The sequence below is a fragment of the Molossus molossus genome, unplaced genomic scaffold (genome assembly GCF_014108415.1).
Source record: "Molossus molossus isolate mMolMol1 unplaced genomic scaffold, mMolMol1.p scaffold_m16_p_1, whole genome shotgun sequence".
Classification (NCBI taxonomy): Eukaryota; Metazoa; Chordata; class Mammalia; order Chiroptera; family Molossidae; genus Molossus; species Molossus molossus.
Window position 1 is genome coordinate 204,260,922 of NW_023425344.1, and position 18,977 is coordinate 204,279,898.

At 40.9% G+C, this 18,977-nt stretch overlaps 1 protein-coding gene across 1 annotated transcript in view; it reads left to right on the forward strand.

The window, feature by feature from the left end:
* Window positions 1-18,977, forward strand: part of IQCH (IQ motif containing H) — a 126,166-nt gene that overhangs the window by 26,946 nt on the left and 80,243 nt on the right. Inside the window, exons 8-9 of the mRNA XM_036250778.1 lie at window positions 8,851-8,934; window positions 13,082-13,257. Coding sequence (XP_036106671.1) covers window positions 8,851-8,934; window positions 13,082-13,257 — 260 coding nt within the window. The remainder of the gene's footprint in view (window positions 1-8,850; window positions 8,935-13,081; window positions 13,258-18,977) is intronic.

Sequence of the window (18,977 nt, forward strand, 5' to 3'; positions counted from 1 at the left end):
CCTCCCCTGGGAGCACTTGAAGATCTCAGCTAGTCACAAGATGGCTACTTGGTCCTGCACCAGGAACTTACCCATACAGTTCACAAAAATGGAAGTGGATAAAAGTGAAGCAATTTTTTTCTCTAAATACATGTCCTCCCTCTATCGAATAGTAATTCTGTTTCCAGAGTTAAGAGGGATTCAATAATCAAAATCTGTTGGTAAGAGTGTAAGGTTCGCCTGGCTGGTGTGGCTCAGTGGTTGAGCGTCGACCCATGCACTAAGAGGTCGCTGGTTCAATTCCCGGTCAGGGCACATGCCCAGGTTGTGGGCCCAATCCCCATTGGGGGCACGCAGGAGGCAGCCAGTCAATGTTCTCTCTCATCGATGTTTCTATCTTTCTCTCCCTTCCTCTCTCTTTCAAAAATCAATAAAGGAAAAAAAAATTTTTTAAAAAGAGTGTAAGGTTCAGGTAGGCATTTGATACAAATTGTAGCCTGGTCCTCTTTCTCTCTTTCCATAGGAAATTTGCAATCAATTCTGGTGTAGAATTAGTCCTAGAATTTATTACACCATGCCGCTCGCCAATTGGGGCTGCACAGATTTGTTTGAACCCTGAAAATGAATGTTTAGTAGCTAATAACTGCATAATATATTGCAGTTGTAGGCATTGGGTTACTTGTTTATGCAGTTTTGCACACAGGAATAGTTACATTCTTCAAAACTGCGATCACCAAAAGGATGGCCCTTCAGGAACATTTTTGACCACCGGATATTTATCATGTATTTTTAAATCTACAGTCTGATAATAGGATCATAAAAACAATCACACATTTCGAAGTAACCTCTTTGAAAGAAAGAGTGATGAAACACAATTGACTGTTATATATTTTGGGTAATATTCATAGATGTAACAAAGAGGCTTAGCTATTTTTAACCAACAGGAGAGGTGGGATGCTGTTGATTAACTGTACAAAGAAACTGTACAAAGAAATCGGTCTTGTAATTTTTAAAAAGTCACCCTTTCTATATTATATAGGCTGATCTCTTAATTAGATATTGTACTTTTTATCATTTTTATTAATAAAATATGCTCATAGCAAAATAGTAGGAAGAATACTAGGGTCTATTTTAAGCAAAATCTATCAGTCACATAAGAAAGAGCTGCAACAAATAATTCTAATTCCTCTAGAAAAAAACAGAAATCCAAACAAGATCCTGCAAACTAATTCAGTTTCCCGTTTCTTTGGCCAAGTTATTTCTTCCAGTTTTAATTTAACCCCTGTGCATCTTTATTACAGTGCATCATTTAGTGCTACACTTAAACTCAGTGGCATTTTAAAATATATTGACATTAAATGAGATGTGCCAAGTATGAGGCTCGGACGCCGCGAGCAGGTGTATGAGGCCGCTGCCAGCCAATTAAACCCCCAGCGTTGAGTTTCCTCCCTCACTCCTCTTCCTCCTTTAAAATAAAAACAAGAGATATACTGAGATGGGATTTTCTCTTTCCTGTATGTAATCTTTTCTTTCACTGCTAAATGATTTAACGGCTAAAAGCGAGGTATATGTTTCAGCTCATTTTCCCCCCTCTGCTTTATTTCAGCGAATCATCCGTGGGGCTAACACAATTAGTTGTCTCCAGGGTACTCCATTCTATGAAAGTATACGGATCCTGGGGTTCATGAAAAACAACGTTTTCTGTTGCTCTGTATTATCACAAGTGCCTAAAAGATAGAAAACTTACTTGAGTGTAGAACTGTCCAGACACTGGACTGAAAAAGCCACCAATGCTCATGAGACCGTTGCTTCCTAACTCGGCTCCCTTCCTCCAGAAGATGAGAACTTGTGCTCACCTCCATCTGTGAACAGGGGCAGGTTAGAGGACCACGGCCAAGAGTGTTATATCTGAAATCACATTTTACTGTGCCTCCAAGCACATTGGCACCTTTCTAACCTTCTCATTTTTGAGTTGACAACTCAAAGACAAGATAGACTCTGTTCCTTCCCACTCAGGGCTGGGAAATCAGGGCTTTCAATCAAATCTCTGCAGTCTTCAACATGTATTTTGGCAAGTAGTATGGAATCCATAGTTTAGCTGTGGTGTTGCCACACTAAATCCTTGAGACAGATGTATTGCCAAGATCTCCCAGACAGAGTTCCCAGAAATATCCAGTTCTTTTGGGATCGGGAACAAAGTACACTTAAACTTTCACATTTTATTTATAGCCCAAATTAAAAGGAAAACATATTTGTATTCATCCATGTTGTATTCATCCAAGTTATCCAAATCAACAGTCATTCACTGATTAGATCAGAGTTGGCCCCGTGAACCTGTAATATTAAATTACCGAGTTGGGCTTGTCTGAGGTTCCATGAAATACAGGAACAGCTGAGCCGGTGGTCCAGTGACCCCAGCTCCTGGGCTTTATGTGAGGCGGGTTAACACTCCGATATATTCCGAAAAGAGTCTTGCATATACTAAGATAAACTATAATTTTTGTCATCTTTCTTCTCATAAAATATTTGTTCATTGTTTCTCAAACTTACACTTGTGATAATTATTGAAGACCCTAAAGGGTGTTGGCTTAAGTGGATTATATCTATGGACAGCACATTAGAGACTAAAACTGAGAAACTCATAAAAATATTTAATTTATTTAAAAATGATAATAAATGCATTACCAATTTTAACCTAAATAACATTATTAAAAATCTCTATTTCGATTCCAAAACAAACAAATGAGTGAGAAGAGTGGCACAGGTTGGCAAGTCAGCAAATCTCTCAGTAGGACACAGCTGGGTTCTCATGTATGTTTGCGTCTGTTGCAACGTGTTGTTTTAGTTGAAGCCTATGAAGGTAATTTGGCCCCTACACCGATAAGTATTTGGAAAAGGGAATAATCTGTTATGTTTTGTTTGTTTGTTTTTTCATTTTTTTTTTTTTTTAATCCTCATCCAAGGATACTTTTCCATTTATCTTTAGATAGAGTGGGGTAGAGAGAGAGAAACATCTACTGGTTACCTCCCGCATGACCCCAGCCGGGGCCAGAGACCGAACTGAAACTGAGGTACGTGCCCTTGACCAGAATCGAACCTGCGACTCTTTGGTCCACAGGTTAATGTTCTAACCACTGAGCTAAACCGGCCAGGGCCAATATGTTAAGTTTTTTAGATAACTTAATATGTTAAGCCTTTTCAGATAGTTGTATATTTTCTTTGATTTTTATACCAAAACTCAACAATAATAATCCTTAAGTGTTAGTTGCCATGTGAAATCTAAAATCATATCAATAAACTTTTGTATTTTATGAACATGGGGGTTGGGGGAAATAACCATCTAAGTATTATAAGTATTATTTTGAAAGTATCTTGACCTTGCAGACCTCCTGACAGGGCCGCGGGAGCCCTCAGGTCCCCAGACCACACTGAGAATCACGGGCTTTAGTTGCACCCGATGCTGTGCCAGCCACCGACAAAGGGTTCAAACAAGAGAAAGTCCTCACCCTTTTGAAAGGAAGGCTTCAGAACCACCCAGAATCCATTTGGCAGGTTTGGTTTGAGAATGTTTTTTAAAAATCAACAAATATTTTGGGTACCTCATTCTCATCACAAAACTCCTTAATTCCCCTCGAGCAGCCCTGAAAACACAACTCTCAGTTTTATTTTCATCAAACTGGCACTGGATATACTGTATAAATAACTCCTACAGGCCTCTCTCCTGCTGTCTTCTCTCTTATCTCAGTATCTTGTGCTTCCACACTTGGCAAGTAATTAAAACCTGGGTAGAACCATAATGTCTAGATCACATTTCTCTAGATGACTAGAATCTGTTGGCGTGCGATCAGTTGTGAAGTATGGCACGTTTCCCTAAATTTTTACTATTAGGTTGCCGAAGTTGGCTAATGACTGCCTTTTTAATGAATTGGAGCAATTCTAGATTGTGAACCTACTACAAGGACAGGGCCTGTCACAGAGGCATGCACCCTTCCTGAGAAGGCTAGTCACTGAGCAGTGCCTTGCTCATGTGCTTGGGTTTCTGTGAAGGAAAAGCCAATCCTAGCACAGCTACTTTACTGCATGCAGAGTCAACCAGCATCATCTGGTAGGAGTTTGTGTGGAGTGAGGGAAAGAGATGAAGGTAGAGATGAAGATGGAGAGACGACAGCAGTATGAGCATAACTGAACCATTGGTGAGCATCCTTGGTTCCGTAGAGGACCAGAAGTACCTGGGTAACTTCAGAGAGGCATCTCTTCAGTACCCTTCTTTGATGTAAAGCAGAGGCATAAAACTTTGAGAAAAGATGGAATACTCTATCAAACAAGGACTGTTTTGCACGTGATGAGGATGGCCCTAAGGAAAGAGGCCGTGCTCCTCTCTGTGGTGATAAGGAAGAGAGAGTTATGCCTTTCTACCAGTGCTGTTTTATTCTATGCGGTGAGGACCTAGAAAAACTACAAAGCCCACTGACCATCCTTTGAATCCCCCATATGTTCTTTAGATCAGGGAACACAATTTGAAAAGAGTTGAAATGAGGGGAGGAAATGATGAGAACACCTGGCAGAAAGGGCTAGGAATTTAAAAGATAGATTCCTTGAGTAGGATCTTAAGACATATTTTATCCATTCATTTGACTGGAGATATCACACTGTCTCTGTTTTAATGGAACTTAGAGTCTGTTTAAAGGGGCCAGAGTAGTACAGGGGAGAGGAGAGATGTACACCAAATAAACCAGCAAACAAAGAAACATGTAGTGACAAAATGAAAAAAGTATAGTGGGAAAGGGGGCAAGAGAATGACATGAAGGGAAACTGAGAATCTTCTTAGAAAAGGGTGTTCAGGCACTGGATAATGATTAGGGCCTATCAGCTGCTTAAGCTAGAAGAACTGTACTTTGATAGCTCAAATATAATTTTATGTTTGTAATAATAATTGCTCTACATTTAAATGAGATTACTTTTCAGAATCTCAGTCCGGCTCAGCTGAAGTTAAGAAAGAAAGAATGATGCGCCCTGGCCGGTTTGGCTCAGCAGTTAGAGCGTCGGCCTGCGGTCCTGAGAGACCCGGGTTCGGTTCCCGCTAAGGGCACGTACCTCGGTTGCAGTTTGTCTCCGGCCCTGGTCGGTCGTGCGGGTGGCAGCCACTCAATGTGTTCCTTTCACATCGATGTTTCTCTCTCTCTCTCTCTTCCTCTCTCTCCCTCCCACTCTACCTAAACAAAAAAATGGGAAAATGTCCTCGGTTGAGGATTAAAAAAAAAAAGAAAGAAAGAAAGAATGATGCTTATCTAATGCTTATGATGAGTTCTTATTAGGGATCTTTGCCCTCCCTCATCTTTCAATTACAGTGAAAGAGAAGCAGAATATTTGAGAGGTGGTATCCACTGGGGGTAAGGGAAGATAAGACAGTCAAGTAGTTTTCTGTCACCTTGTAACAAGTTACTACAAGCTTAGTGGCTTGAAACAATACAAGTTACCTTACAGTTCCTTAGTTCAAAGTCCGAAAGGGGCTCTGTGAGATCATTCGTTTCCTTACCCTTTCCAGTTTTAGAACCCCCGCCCCCCAAAGAAATGAACAAGGAAAGCCCTTGGCCCCCTTCCTTCATTATCAAAGCCAGTGCTGCATCTCTCTGTGCCTTTCTTCTGTAGTCACATCTCTAACTCTCTACTCTTCTCCTCTCTCTCTTCCACTTTTAAGGACCCTTGATGACGTTGGTCCCAGCCAAATAATCTAGGACAGTCTCCTTATTTTAAGGCCAGCTGATTAGCAACCTTAATTTCATTTGCAACCTTATTTCCCCTTTGCCATGTAACCTACCATTCCAGGGATGGGGACATGGACATCTTTAGTGGGCCATTCTTCTGCCTATTACAATTGAAAATAAAAGACAGAAAAGAGGGAAAGGTGCCCAGCCGGTATGGCTCAGTGGTGGAGCATCGACCCATGCACCAAGAGGTTGCCGGTTTGATTACCGGTCAAGGCACATGCCCAGGTTGTGGGCCAGGTCGCCAGTGGGGGGCATGCAGGAGGCAATCAATCCATGTTCTCTCTCATCGATGTTTCTGTCTCTCTCTCCTTCTCCCTTCCTTTCTCTCTAAAATCAATAAAGAAAAAATTTTTTTAAAAAGAAGAGAAGCAAAGGCTCTTTGTCCCTTCTGGAGTTCTCTGTTCAACCTTGAAGAGTCTCGTCTTCTCTCTTATTTTATGTAACCACATTTGTCACAAGAGCTAAATCTGTAGTATCTAAACTATATAATAATTTGTAGGTTTATGCAAACTTGGACAAGAGACAAGTCATTTCCTCTGAGTGTCCCTATCTACAACATGACAGGGTAGAAGTAGATGGTCTCTCAAAATTCCCCCAGTATTTCTAGTCTGACCTTTGAAGTATCCTGTCTTTCTAGATTATATTCCAAACTGTGATGTTTCATTGCCACTGGGCATATCTGCTGAACTTCCCATAGCCACAGCATCCTTGCTGATAGTTTCCTGGTTCAGTCTCTATTGTATTTAATATATCCCGTCAGCATTGACAGGTCTTTTCACCTAGGAGTCAACACATGCACTTTGTGGGTATATAAACCATAGGGCTAGCCCTGGCCGGTTTGGCTCAATGGTTAGAGAGTCAGCCCACGGACCAGAAGAGTCCGGGTTCAGTTCCCGCTAGGGGCACGTACCTCGGTTGCAGTTTGTCCCTGGCCCCGGTTGGGGTCATGTGGGTGGCAACCAGTCAATGTGTCTCTCTCACATCAATGTTTCTCTCTCTCTCTTTCCCCCTCTCTCCCTCCTGCTGTATCTGAAGCTAAATGCAAAAATGCCCTCAGGTGAGGATAAAAAACAAAACAAAACAAAACAAAAAAACATAAAGATAAATCTGATTTTTAAAAAGTTGATTTCCAACATCTGCTCTGCTGATGGTGATATATATGGCATTGCATCTTGCCCAAGGGGAATGGTCTGCTGCATTCATCTCAACATACACAGAATTTGTTGTCATAAGCTATGGAAGAATATACCTCACAACATTAGAATACCTACGTTTACACAGCACTTTACAGTTTGCAAATGTTATTACATCTGTTACTTTGATGATCCTCTAACAATGCCCTGAGATTGTTAAAGTGCAGTTCTTTAAAATGGGTGTATTTGTAGTTAACTGAGTAATCAGTTCTATTATCATTCTTCATAGATACTTTATATGCATCCTTGATAAGTGGTAACGGGTACTAAATAATTTGTTGGAAAACTAACCTCAAGCACTTGATTGAAACACAGACTTATTCATTCCTGTGTTGTATATGTGGTAAGAAGGTGATCAGACATCCTTTCTATTTTAAATTGGACATCATCTTAATGAGACATCTCACACTGCCTTTTATCTTTACTTTTGAAAGAAAATGTGTTCATGGAACACTCGCAGGCATTTTTCTTAATCATACCTTATTCCTTTAGGCATTTTTTTCTGCCTTCTTATAGTTTTGACATGAGTTATTCACGGCACCCCTTTTTAAACATTTATCTGAATATAGATAGAATTATACATATGCAAAATCCCCAGTCACACTATTCCAACCACACACCAAGATAGCATTGTTTGTAGCTGCCTATATTACTTTTCATATTTTGTGGAATGGTTCCCCAAATTATTTTAGAATTTAATAATTTTTCAAAAATAATTCAAACAACCCATTTGGCCTTCTGCCTCTTCAGTGAGTTTATCTGCATAAAGCCAAAGGGAGACTTTCAGATGAATTGTAAACTCATTTAATTTCCAGACGTTGTCTAGTGTTTAAACACTGACATCAAAGCGAAGAGCCAATTATCAGAGTTCATTTGATCTGAAGCCCTGTTGCCTGAATTGCTATAGTTTTCCTTATGCTGAAAAGGAAGTCTGTGCCACATCTCGAAGATGCAGTATTTAAAATCGCTTGATCTATAGCAGTTTAACTTGAAACATGTGTTTGGGCTCACTAACCACAAGGAGGCATTGAAGCATTTCTTCAAAATGTGAAAAGCAATTTTATTTCATTTTATATTTATTTTATTTTATTTTTTAAGTTGTACCTACAGTTGCTGAATTTCATATAAGCAATTATACCTAATAGTGAGTATAGATGCCTTTTAAGTTCATGTTTTCATTTATTTACATATATTTTTAACCCTGAAATATCAGCAGGAAGTGTTGTTGCTATTGTTTGTTTTTGTGGAAGATTTTTGGACAATAATAATCCATGTGTGTTTTCCTTCTGCTCTGTTTCCACTGGACATGAAGGCAACTGGCAGGACTTTCATTAGTACTGATGAAAAACTACACTGACCACAATAACCTTCATTGCCCTTTAAAGGTTAAAAGTCCTGACTGTGTGAGCAGAAGCATATTTCTTTAGTATTTAGAATCTTTAAGTACATATTCCTGACAGCACGGGATTTCTCTGAAATCTGTGTGTCCATTTAGAATGACCCTGGGACATATCTTCAAAATGCCCCACAGGAAGCTTAAGTTAAAAAACAACATCACTTTTTTTTTTTTTAACTTGAACATAATTTTCTTACATGCTGTTTTGAACATTCATGCTAAATGTCAGAAATTTTCCCCATGTTTTTATAACCCTGAGTCCCAGCAGCTTTGCTGGTATTGAAAACTATGAACCTCTCTCTGCTGCAGAAAATGCTGCTTAGCACATCTTCCGGAATAATGCTCACTCCCCTGAGAAGCGAGGCCTCACTCTTAGGAGTGAGGGTGTTCTGCAAGATGCTCCAGAGAAAATCCTTTTCTGGAAACGGGAACTGTGACACTGTGAAATCCGAGTGTGCCACTTTGCCATACTGACTTGCTCTTTCTGGGTTTTGACACCTTGTCTGCCTTATAGGATATTCCCAGCCTGTGCGGCAAAACATTGTGGACTTCAACACACAGCAGAACATGCAGTTGGGGCGGCTGTGTGACATCTTAGGTACGGTAAATACTTTTCCACAAATGACTCTTTGGAATGTTTGTCAGTGGGTATTGATAAGATGTTTGTTTATGTATTTATTTTTGCGTATTTTTTTTTTCTCTACGAGGAAAAAGGCTTGAATTTTTAATTTATTCACAGGGCAATTGGATGTTTTGTTTTAAAGAACAGATTTACAGTGAAGTCACCTTGAATTTTAAAAATGACCTCTTTAACCAATTTACTGAAGCAGTTTTCTAAATTCTCTTTGCTGCAGTTTTGATAAGGATTTCTCTCCTATAGCCCCAAATCATCTTCATTTACCAAGTCTTGTCATGACTAAAGCATTATGTCTTCATTATAAGAAAAAGAGAGAAATGAAAGTAGATTTTTAAAAGAAGATTTTATTTGAATATATAGCATCTAGTTATTTGAAAACAGGAGATGCCTAGTAGAGGAAATTCCGATAAATACAAAGCTTGAGTGATAGATACATCCTTGTAAAAGTCAAGTGCCTACACTGGTTTGGTCAGTTCTAAATCTGACACCACCTCGAGCCAGAAGGGAAGGATACAAGAATTCAACAGCTTTGGCTGATACCGTTTGAAGCTAGGGTTCTGGTTAGGCTTAAAGAAAAAAGGCTGCAAGGGCTAAGCAATAGTACTGAACCAGTTTGGGATATACTAGCCAAAATTTAGGGTTAAACAAAAACTAGGTTTTTATTAGTTACAAAATGAGATCTTTGTTTTGTTAAAATATAATTGCTTTGGCCCTTATTTAAGCAAAACAAAGAAGGATTTTAAATTATCAATGACCAACTTAGCTGGCTCCCTGGAATGCCATACTTTACATGATTCACATATATTTCAGCATCATTATTATTTTATAAATGCCATTTAGTAACAAAAATACATCAGTACTAGAAATTTACAGTGTCCTAAAATAATAATAGTGTAATTGCTTTAATCTATTATCTAGGCACTAATATTGTTTTTCAGCATTACAAAAATAAATGTAATGACTTGAGATTGATTTGTTAGTGCTGAGCTATTTCAGCTAAAAACCTGACTGGGTGGAGACCACTGAAGTGCAGCAGAGGGCAGACTTTGCTCTCATTTATTTGAATTAATTTTTTTTCTTAGCTTTGTATAGACCCCCTACATATGGTACAAACCATCACCAAAGAATTTCTTTACGGAAGATTTTCATTATTAGAAAAGACTTGAAAGTATTAAGCTTTTATTTTAAATATTTAAATAATTAGGTCTAGGTCCACCTGCAGTGGGAAATATTGCCAATATGGACATTTTTTAGAGATTATGAACCAAATGCCTTTTCTTGCTACACTATCTTTATGACATAGCAAGATAATCCTAAAACCTCTCAAGAGGAGTTAACGAACGCTTAGAAATAGTAGTTAGAAGATAGAAATGATACTTGCTTGTGAAATATAAATAAAAACTAGGAAAATTAGTGATAATTTTGTGGAAGAATAAGTGATGATCTTTTAAAATTTATTTTTATATTATATTAGTTTCAGGTGTACAACCCAGTGATTAAATATTTATATACCTTATGAAGTGATCACCCTGCTAATTCTAGAACCCTCTGACACCATGCATAGGTATTACAATATTATTGACTATATTCCCTATGCTATACTTTACATAATCTTTTTTTTTTTATTCCATTAATTCCTAGTAAAAGGTGTTGATTTTTTCTGTTTATTCAGGGGAAATAAAGATAATCTGATTGATCATGTTGGTAAGACTTGCCATTCACATATTGGCCGTGAAGTCAGGATATCAGGTGGAGACCTAATGACCAGTATTTTCAATTCCTAGATGAGTTAAACAGGAGAGTGATTGGTATTGATTATTGCTTAGCAATCAAAGCAATCTTCATTATCATATTAATTCCTTTCCAAAATTACCTGCCAATTTTGAACATTTATAGATTCACAGTCAAGCCACACTGATACTGGATATTAGTGTCAGTGATGTGTATTCCTTTGCTAGAAATGAACAGGAAAGGTGAAATTAGCAACATGATTTTTTATCATTTGTAGCCTAGAAATTTCTTCCCAAGAAAAAGTTAGTTTTCTGTTATGGAGTCTTTAAGTTATTTTCCTTTGTTTTTGTGTCCTTTTTAAATACTTAAAAAAAATACTAGTGGATTTTATAACCACAAGTTTGGTAAGGCACTAGTCTCTTCTTGAAAACACAAGATTTGGGATAACTAATCTGATCATTCAGCAACTGGATACAAGTTATTTAACCACTGTCTCCTAAGTTAATTTATTTTGAGGTTTATGTGGCATTTTGGTTCCACAGCTAAATAGGAGCCACTTACATATTTACATTGTCGGAGCACCGCTATGGGCCCAGCACCAGGTCATTTCAGGAGACACTGCTTCTGGCCACAGATGCTTGTCTCTGGAGGGGGATTTCTCCTGCGGGCCATGGAGCTCACTGATTGCGTGAGACTCCCCACTTTCAAAATCCATCCTCCCAGATCCCTCCAGTCATCCCACAAGTATTTAGTGAGTGCCTCCTGCATACTCCACCTGTACCAGGGCTTGTGGGGGAGGGTGATATAGAAGAAAGGGTATACACATTACCTTTTAGGAGTTTGGAGAGACACAGTCAATAAGATGCAACAACAGAGGACATGACTTCAGTGTGTTAAATCTTGAGGCACTGAATAAGAGGATCACAGTGTGGAGGGCAGAGTGGGGAAGAACTGCTGGCTGGCGCGGACAGGGCAAGCCACGGAGGAGACACGTGCGTTTGTACTGTTTGTTGACCACCTACTCTGTGCCGGATACAGCACCGGGTACCATAAATGTACAGGGGTTGGCAAAAGTAGGTTTACACTTGTGAGTAGGCAAAACACAGTGTTAATAAAGCTACTGTAATAATCATAACCTGCATGTCTTTTTCCACACAAATAACTGTAAACCTACTTTTGCCTATTGTATTCTTTCATTTAATACTCTCTAAAACCGTGCCCCAGGTGATTTATCCCCCATTTTACAGATGACGAAACCAATGCTTACAAAGGTTAAACAACGTACCCAGGCTCCCTAGGCAGCTGAGCTAGAATTTAATCAGTCTATGCTCTGTATACTCTGCCAAACCAAACAGAGGAGTCTTAAAATCCCCTCTCAGCCCTACCTCACCGAGGAAACATGTACAATGCTCCCACCTCTAAATTTCCCCAAGCGCCTGGTCGGCATGCTTCCTTATACCCACGACTCTCCACCATGTTTCATGGCTGTTCGTGTGTGTGGAATGGTTGCTTTGATTCCTGTACATCTCCCATGTCTTTTCAAGTGCTTTGCCCCTTCTGGTCAGTTATTTTATGAATGAATGAATGAATGAATGAATGAATGAATGAATGGCTTTATTGGCTGCTGACTTACTGTCCCTACTCCATAAAAATATTTTGCAGCCTGGAGTGTGTAATCTCATCTGACTATTCCATTTGGATGAGATATTTAATTAGGATTTCTTTCTAAGTACATAATAAGAAGCACATTTTAAGAAGGAGAACAGTTAAATTAAGACAGCGTTTCCTTTAAACCAAGAATCACTAGATGTCCTATATAATTAGTCTACTCTTTGGGAACAGAGCAGGGAAAGGGTTGGTTTCCTAAAATAATCATTGCTGTAGTCGTAATCACACCATTTATTTGGACAGGACAGTCCCTGAATTGGTCCTGCCAAGTCAGGGCAGAATAAGAAATTGCCATTTCATCAGCTTTCTAAAGTTAATAGCTCTGTTTCATAATTTACTGAAGCTAATGGGATAAATTTTTAAAGCAGTATGCAATTCCCATTGATGTTAATGGGAGTTCTGGGGCTGACTCCCTATTATTATTTGAACGTACACTTCCATGGTACCTCACAGCCCTCCTCCTGAAAGAATCATGGTGTTTTTTTTTTTGTTTTTTTTTTGTGGTAGTGTTATTTATCTTTTTTTTAAGAGAAATGTTAAAGTGCCCAAAAGCCAGTTCCACTGCTAAGATCTGTACAAAGCCAACCTGAATCAACTTCAATGGCTTTGGATCTGTTTATTCTAAACTGCGCCGCATCCATCCAATGCCAGAGTTCGTAATGCCGTCTACCTTTACACCAGTAATCAACGCTATGCCTGTCGTTTGTAGATGCCAATGTGAGCGTCATCTACATCTGCTCCCATGAAATGAATGACGAGTTACTGCTGTATTACCATAAAATCCTGAGTCTACATGCAGCTGTCAGGTCGGGGAACCTTGAGGACAGAAGTGACCTGCAGGACAGGTTCAAAATTATCACCCCTGAAGCTATAAAGATCTTCACTGTGAGTTTGTCTTCTAATTACCACGGCTTCGGGGATGCAGTAAAATTAAATTGGAAATTTTATAACTTGCCACGCTCTGGTACACATCAGTGAAATATTATTGCAAGTTTAACCCCTTTACTGATTAGACAACTAGTTGGACTGTAGGAAGTAAATATCCCAGTTTAACTTTCAGACTTAGTTGAGCTACCCCTTCCCAGCTTCTCTGTGGCTAAAGCCTAATTGAGGTTATTGGGCAGTACCACCAAGTAGGTGAATTTATAACATCTATGGTTCCTTCGTCGTTTTGTGTGGAGGACACCAAGGCAGAGAAAGACTGGGCTTGCCCATGGTCACAAAGCTGGCTGGGGACAGAATCTAGACCAGGGCCCCTGTGTCCTCCCACACTGGTACCCCTTCTGACTCCATGGTGTGTTTTCAACCCCTCCTCAGGGGAATTTGGTCTTATTTACCATGCCACATGGTTCATAATGAACAAAGTTCAAATTGCTTTTTGTTTAACTTGTACTGATTTTTAACAAATGGAAAGAATTCTGAGTGAACTTCTGTCCCTACAGAAGAGCTTTGGGAAAAGTCATGGAACTATGAGGGCCGTATTCTAGAATAAGGCTGTGGCGAGAGGTGACTTGAGACAAACTTCTCTGTATTTTAACCAGAATTTATACTTTCCATGTTAAACAACCAACATTTTAATACCTAATGGACTATGTAATTTTGCAGAGACCTTTTTTTTGGGGGGGGGGGGTGTATAATCAAGGGTCTGAATTTCCTAATAAAGATAGCTTTCCAGCCCTGGCCAGTTTGGCTCAGCAGTTAGAGCATCGGCCTGTGGTTCAGAGAGACCCGGGTTCAGTTCCCGCTAAGGGCATGTATCTCGGTTGCAGTTTGTCCCCGGCCCTGGTTGGGTCGTGTGGGTGGCAGCCACTCGATGTGTCCCTTTCACGTCGATGTTTCTTTCTCTCTCTTCCTCTCTCTCCCTCCCACTCTATCTGAACAAAAAATGAAAAAAGTCCTCAGGTGAGGATTAAGAAAAAAGATAGCTCTCCAGCCCTGGCTGGTTTGGCTCAGCTGTTAGAGCATTGGCCTGTGGACCAAAGAGTTGCAGGTTCAATTTTGGTCAAGGTCATGTACCTTGGTTGCGGTTCTGTCCCCGGTCCTGGTCGGGGTTGTGTGGGAGGCAACCAGTCGATGTGTCCTCACATCAATGTTTCTCTCTCCCTTCCTCCCTCCCTCCCACTCAATCTCTTAATCTGAAGATATGTACATAAAAAAATGTCCTCGGGTGAGGATTAAATATATATATATATATATATATATATATATATATATATATATACATACACACACACAGCTCTCCATTCACAAGTGGGATGCACAAAAGTCAACTCTCTATCTGTTGCCAGAGAAACTGATTGCATACTTTATGTAGGAAGGATCTATGTATTGAGTTACTACCAATTAACCGTTTAGATGCATCATCATTTTGACCCCTTCCCTGCAAAAGGCCTGCCAGGGCTGGGGAGGGCTTCTGCTTTGCTGGTAGACTCAGCGAATTGTCAACTGATTTTGCTCCTTTCTACCAAGATAAAGAGTTTTATTTTTCCATAGCTGGATACCTTAGTGTTCCCCCAAAGGCTCTCTCTGTTTCCCTGGCACCACTGGGCTGTGGACAAGAAAGGCAAAACCCAGGGCGAGGCAAGCACAGGAAAAGGCAGGGATAAACCACTTACTTCCATTCCTAGGAACCTCCCCGTATCTCTAACCAATGCGAGGATCACCTCCGTGCTTCCTAGCCATCCCCCGGCCTCAGTGGCAGAGTTGCTGTGCACATTAGGATGCAAGGAAGAAAAAACTGACATTAGTGTGTAGTCAATTTCCCGGTTTTCTCCTGATAGCTGCTAATGAGTTTCTGCACATCTTAAATGCCCATATATACTGAAGAGGCATGGAATGGGGAAGGGGTGCTAGTTTGGGAGAAAGTGAGTGAACTAACATGTATTAAATACTTAGACACATTTTCTCATTTGGTCCTCAGAACAATGCAGCAAGATAGAAATTAGTAATCTCCTTCTACGGGTGAGGAAACCAAGACTCATTTCTCTAGTCCAAAGTTACTAGTGGGGCCAGAGTATGAACCTAAATCTGTCTGACCCCAGAACACTGTCATGAATTGGAATGACTGCTTTGTTCCTGGGGGACCTTGTGGCCTTGGGCAAGCCCTTTCAAAGTTCTTCCTAGCTCCATAATCCTATTACCTGAGAAATATACCCTTGCTCGCCCACTCCAACTTTCAAGCAGGAAGTTGTTAGCACTCACAGGTGCACTGAATTTCATTCATAATTTAGGTTTGCATTGTTGTGAGTAAAACAAGTAGGGAATATTTTAAGTGCATGTTAATACTTCTCATAGTTTAAGTTTGAATTATTTGAGCAATCACTCATAGGCAATCAACTTTTTAGAATACAAAAATTAAACTCTCACTTTCAAATCAGTTTCTGCTCATGTTTAGTTACTGCTTTATTTCTTCTTAATGGGTTGGAGAGATCGTATCAGTGCTGGTTTTCATTCAAATGGATGGCTTTGAGGAGATCTTTTAAAGCCGTGCCAAAAATTTGTTTGTACATCTCTCCTAGTTACTATATATAGACAATGTTTGGATTTGTAATGAGTACAAAGTGCTATTATAAAGTCATCGTGTCTCTTTTTTAACAGTTTGGTGCTTATGAAGACATCCAAAACAACTGCCTTTGTCTCAGGTCAAAAAAAAATCAGTGGTGATAAATTAAATGCAGTTTTAATGCTATGAAATTAGGAACATTTTAGATATTTGTCAGCTGTGTTAATCCACTACCTGGATCTCATGACACTGATTTTCTCCAAGTGGTTATATAAAACCTGCAGTCAATAATGTGTCCTTTGCCACTCACTCAATTCCAGTCTTTATTGAACACAATATTAGGGTACCATCTTGCTTGAAGAATAAGGCATGCCCACAGATGACTGTAATATAGACTACTTGCCAATGGAGATAAACCAAGAGAAGACAGAAATCTGTCCTGGCTGAAGAAATGCTTGGAACTTTAACATTATGTTCTATTGCTGCATCTGACTTCCCCTCATCACCCCTCATAAACTCACTGCTCAGTCTGTAAAATGGGACAGAGTTGGCAGCTGTGGTGTGACAATGGTGCCAACACCTGGATTCAAATCCTACCACTGCTGTTTACTAGCTGTGTGACTTTGGGCAAATTCCTTGAGTCTCAATTTCCTCATCTCCAAAAGAGGCTGTTAATTGGTAGGTGTGGTATGGACCAGAGGAGAGAATACGTATCAAAATGCTTTGCCCTTCTGAACTTAACATGAGGACTGCCACCTTGAAGCCCTCTTCTAGGGACCCGGAAAAGCCCACCACATCCACTGTGACTCAAGTTACAAGTTCTGTCAGACATTTAAGAGTTTTTACATTTCTCGATTGGAATTATTTTGGGGAAAAGAAAGGAATGAAATAAACAAAAGGGAAAGACAGTGATCAACCAGATGGGAAACACAGATTCACGAGGTACTGTCACCAGCCATTGTCCAGTGGAACACCGGGTTTCCTAGAACAGCGTTCACGGAAGTAGGTTGTGAAAACGGATTTCACTTATGGTACACAAGGCGTACCGCATAGGTCTAAGGGGCTCAGAATAGAACACCTACGCTAGAGGAAGGACCCAGCAGGGTAAATCAGTAAATCCTCATCTCACAGGAGTGCTGATTTTTTGGGAGGAGGGGCAGTGGCAGGAGGGAGTAAAGTATACATAATATAAAATTTGCCATTTTTAAACATTTTAAGTACACAGTTCGGTGGCATTAAGCACTTTCACATTGTTGGGCAACCATCACATTATCCCAAAACTTTTCCAACTTCCCAAGCAGAAACTCTATATTCATTAAGCAATACATCCAGAAGAGCTTTGGTTTTAAAGGAAGAGTTTTTTCAGAGCTGGAAGGGCCCTAGAGACATCTAGTCCAGCCCTTCACTTGAATATGGGGACTGAAGATCCAAAGGTTGAGTTTTCTAAGTCATCTTGCAAGTCGCAGTTTCAGGCAGGGCTCCCGTCAGTCTCCTTCTCCCAGACTCGGCAGTCGTCATGCCCACAGGTGTGCACACAGAGCCACTGACAGCCCCAGAAACAGCTGTTCAACATTTCTCCACATTTCCCTGCCATGGCTACAACTGGGTGCTGGTCTACAAAATCCCTTGAACCCCCTAACACTCTGGCGTCTTGCACTGTCTTATTTGCATGACACTTTAATAACTTTAAAAAGAAAGTTTTCCCTGTAATGATAAGTACTATCATTTATAGCATAGCAATTCAATGCCATGCATTATAACAGATGTTTACATTCATGATCTTGTTTTATCCTTAGAGCAACCCGGCAAATGGATATTTTTATTCCCATTTAACAGATGGAGAAACTTAGGCTCAGGGGGTCTAGGTTACTTGCCCAAGTTGCCCAGGTAGCTTATGAATGATAGAGCTGGATTCAAAGCCAGAACTGTTGGACTCCTAACCTCAGCCCTTCTCCAGAAGTGAGCATGATCTTGGCTTCTCAGTTCATCCCTGGCTAATGTCTTTCCCATGCCGTCCTCGCCTGATAGACTCCCACCAGCCTTCACCGTGCGCCTCAGACTGGTCAAGATGGCCGGTAGGTAAGCACGTATCGCCTCCTCCCACAACCACATCAAAATTACAGCTAAACTACAGAACAGCTGTCATTCAGAACCGCCTGAAATAGAGCTGAATGGAAGTCCTACAGCTACGGAATTAAAGCAGCCGCATCGAGACTGGTAGGAGGGGCGGAGGCGGATGGGCTGGTCCCGCACCCACGTGTGGCGGATAAAAATCAGGAGGACACCTCGGCCGGTTTGGCTCAGCGGTTGGAGCGTCGGCCTGTGGTCCAGAGAGACCCGGGGTCGGTTCCCTTTCAGGGCACGTACCTCGGTTGCAGTTTGTCCCCGGCCCTGGTTGGGGTCGTGTGGGTGGTGAGCGCTCGATGTGTTTCTCTCATGTCCATGTTTCATTCTTTCTTCCTCCCTCTCTCCCTCCCGCTCTGTCTGAAGATAAATACAAAAAAAAAAAAAATACTTGAGTGAGGATAAAAAAAAATCTGGAGGGACACCTCGGCTAGGTAGGTCCTCCTGAGGACGGAGGGGTCCCCGTCCCACAACAGGCACCCAGCTCAGGGTTCCAGTGCCAGGAAGAGAGTCCCCATCACTTCTGGCTGTAAAACCAGCGGGAACTGAGGCTCAGGGAGGCTGAGGCTTCTGGAGCCCCAGGCAGCTCCTCTTAAAGGGCCCACAACTTACTTAGACTCTCACCCTCCAGGCTCCAGCATGGGGGAGGCAGCTGGAAAGGCACCAGAGATTTACAGGGAAGAACTGAGTTGTTGGCATCTGGTGATAGCTGGAGGGGCAGCTTTCTTCCAGGCAGACATGCTAGTGGAGGCCTTTGTTCCTTTGGTGAGCCCTTCCCCCGTGGGACTGGCAGACTCCAGCAACCTGGCTCACACTGTTTGCCCTGCCCTGGTGATTCCCTGAGGCCCTGCCCCTCCCAACTTTCAGGCCCACCCAAGCTGTTTCCAGTTGCTTTACCATAGGAATGGCCCATCTGTGCTCATGCTTTGGATTTTCCTAAAATCGCTCAAACAAGCAGTATCTGTCCTCAGTGAGCCCC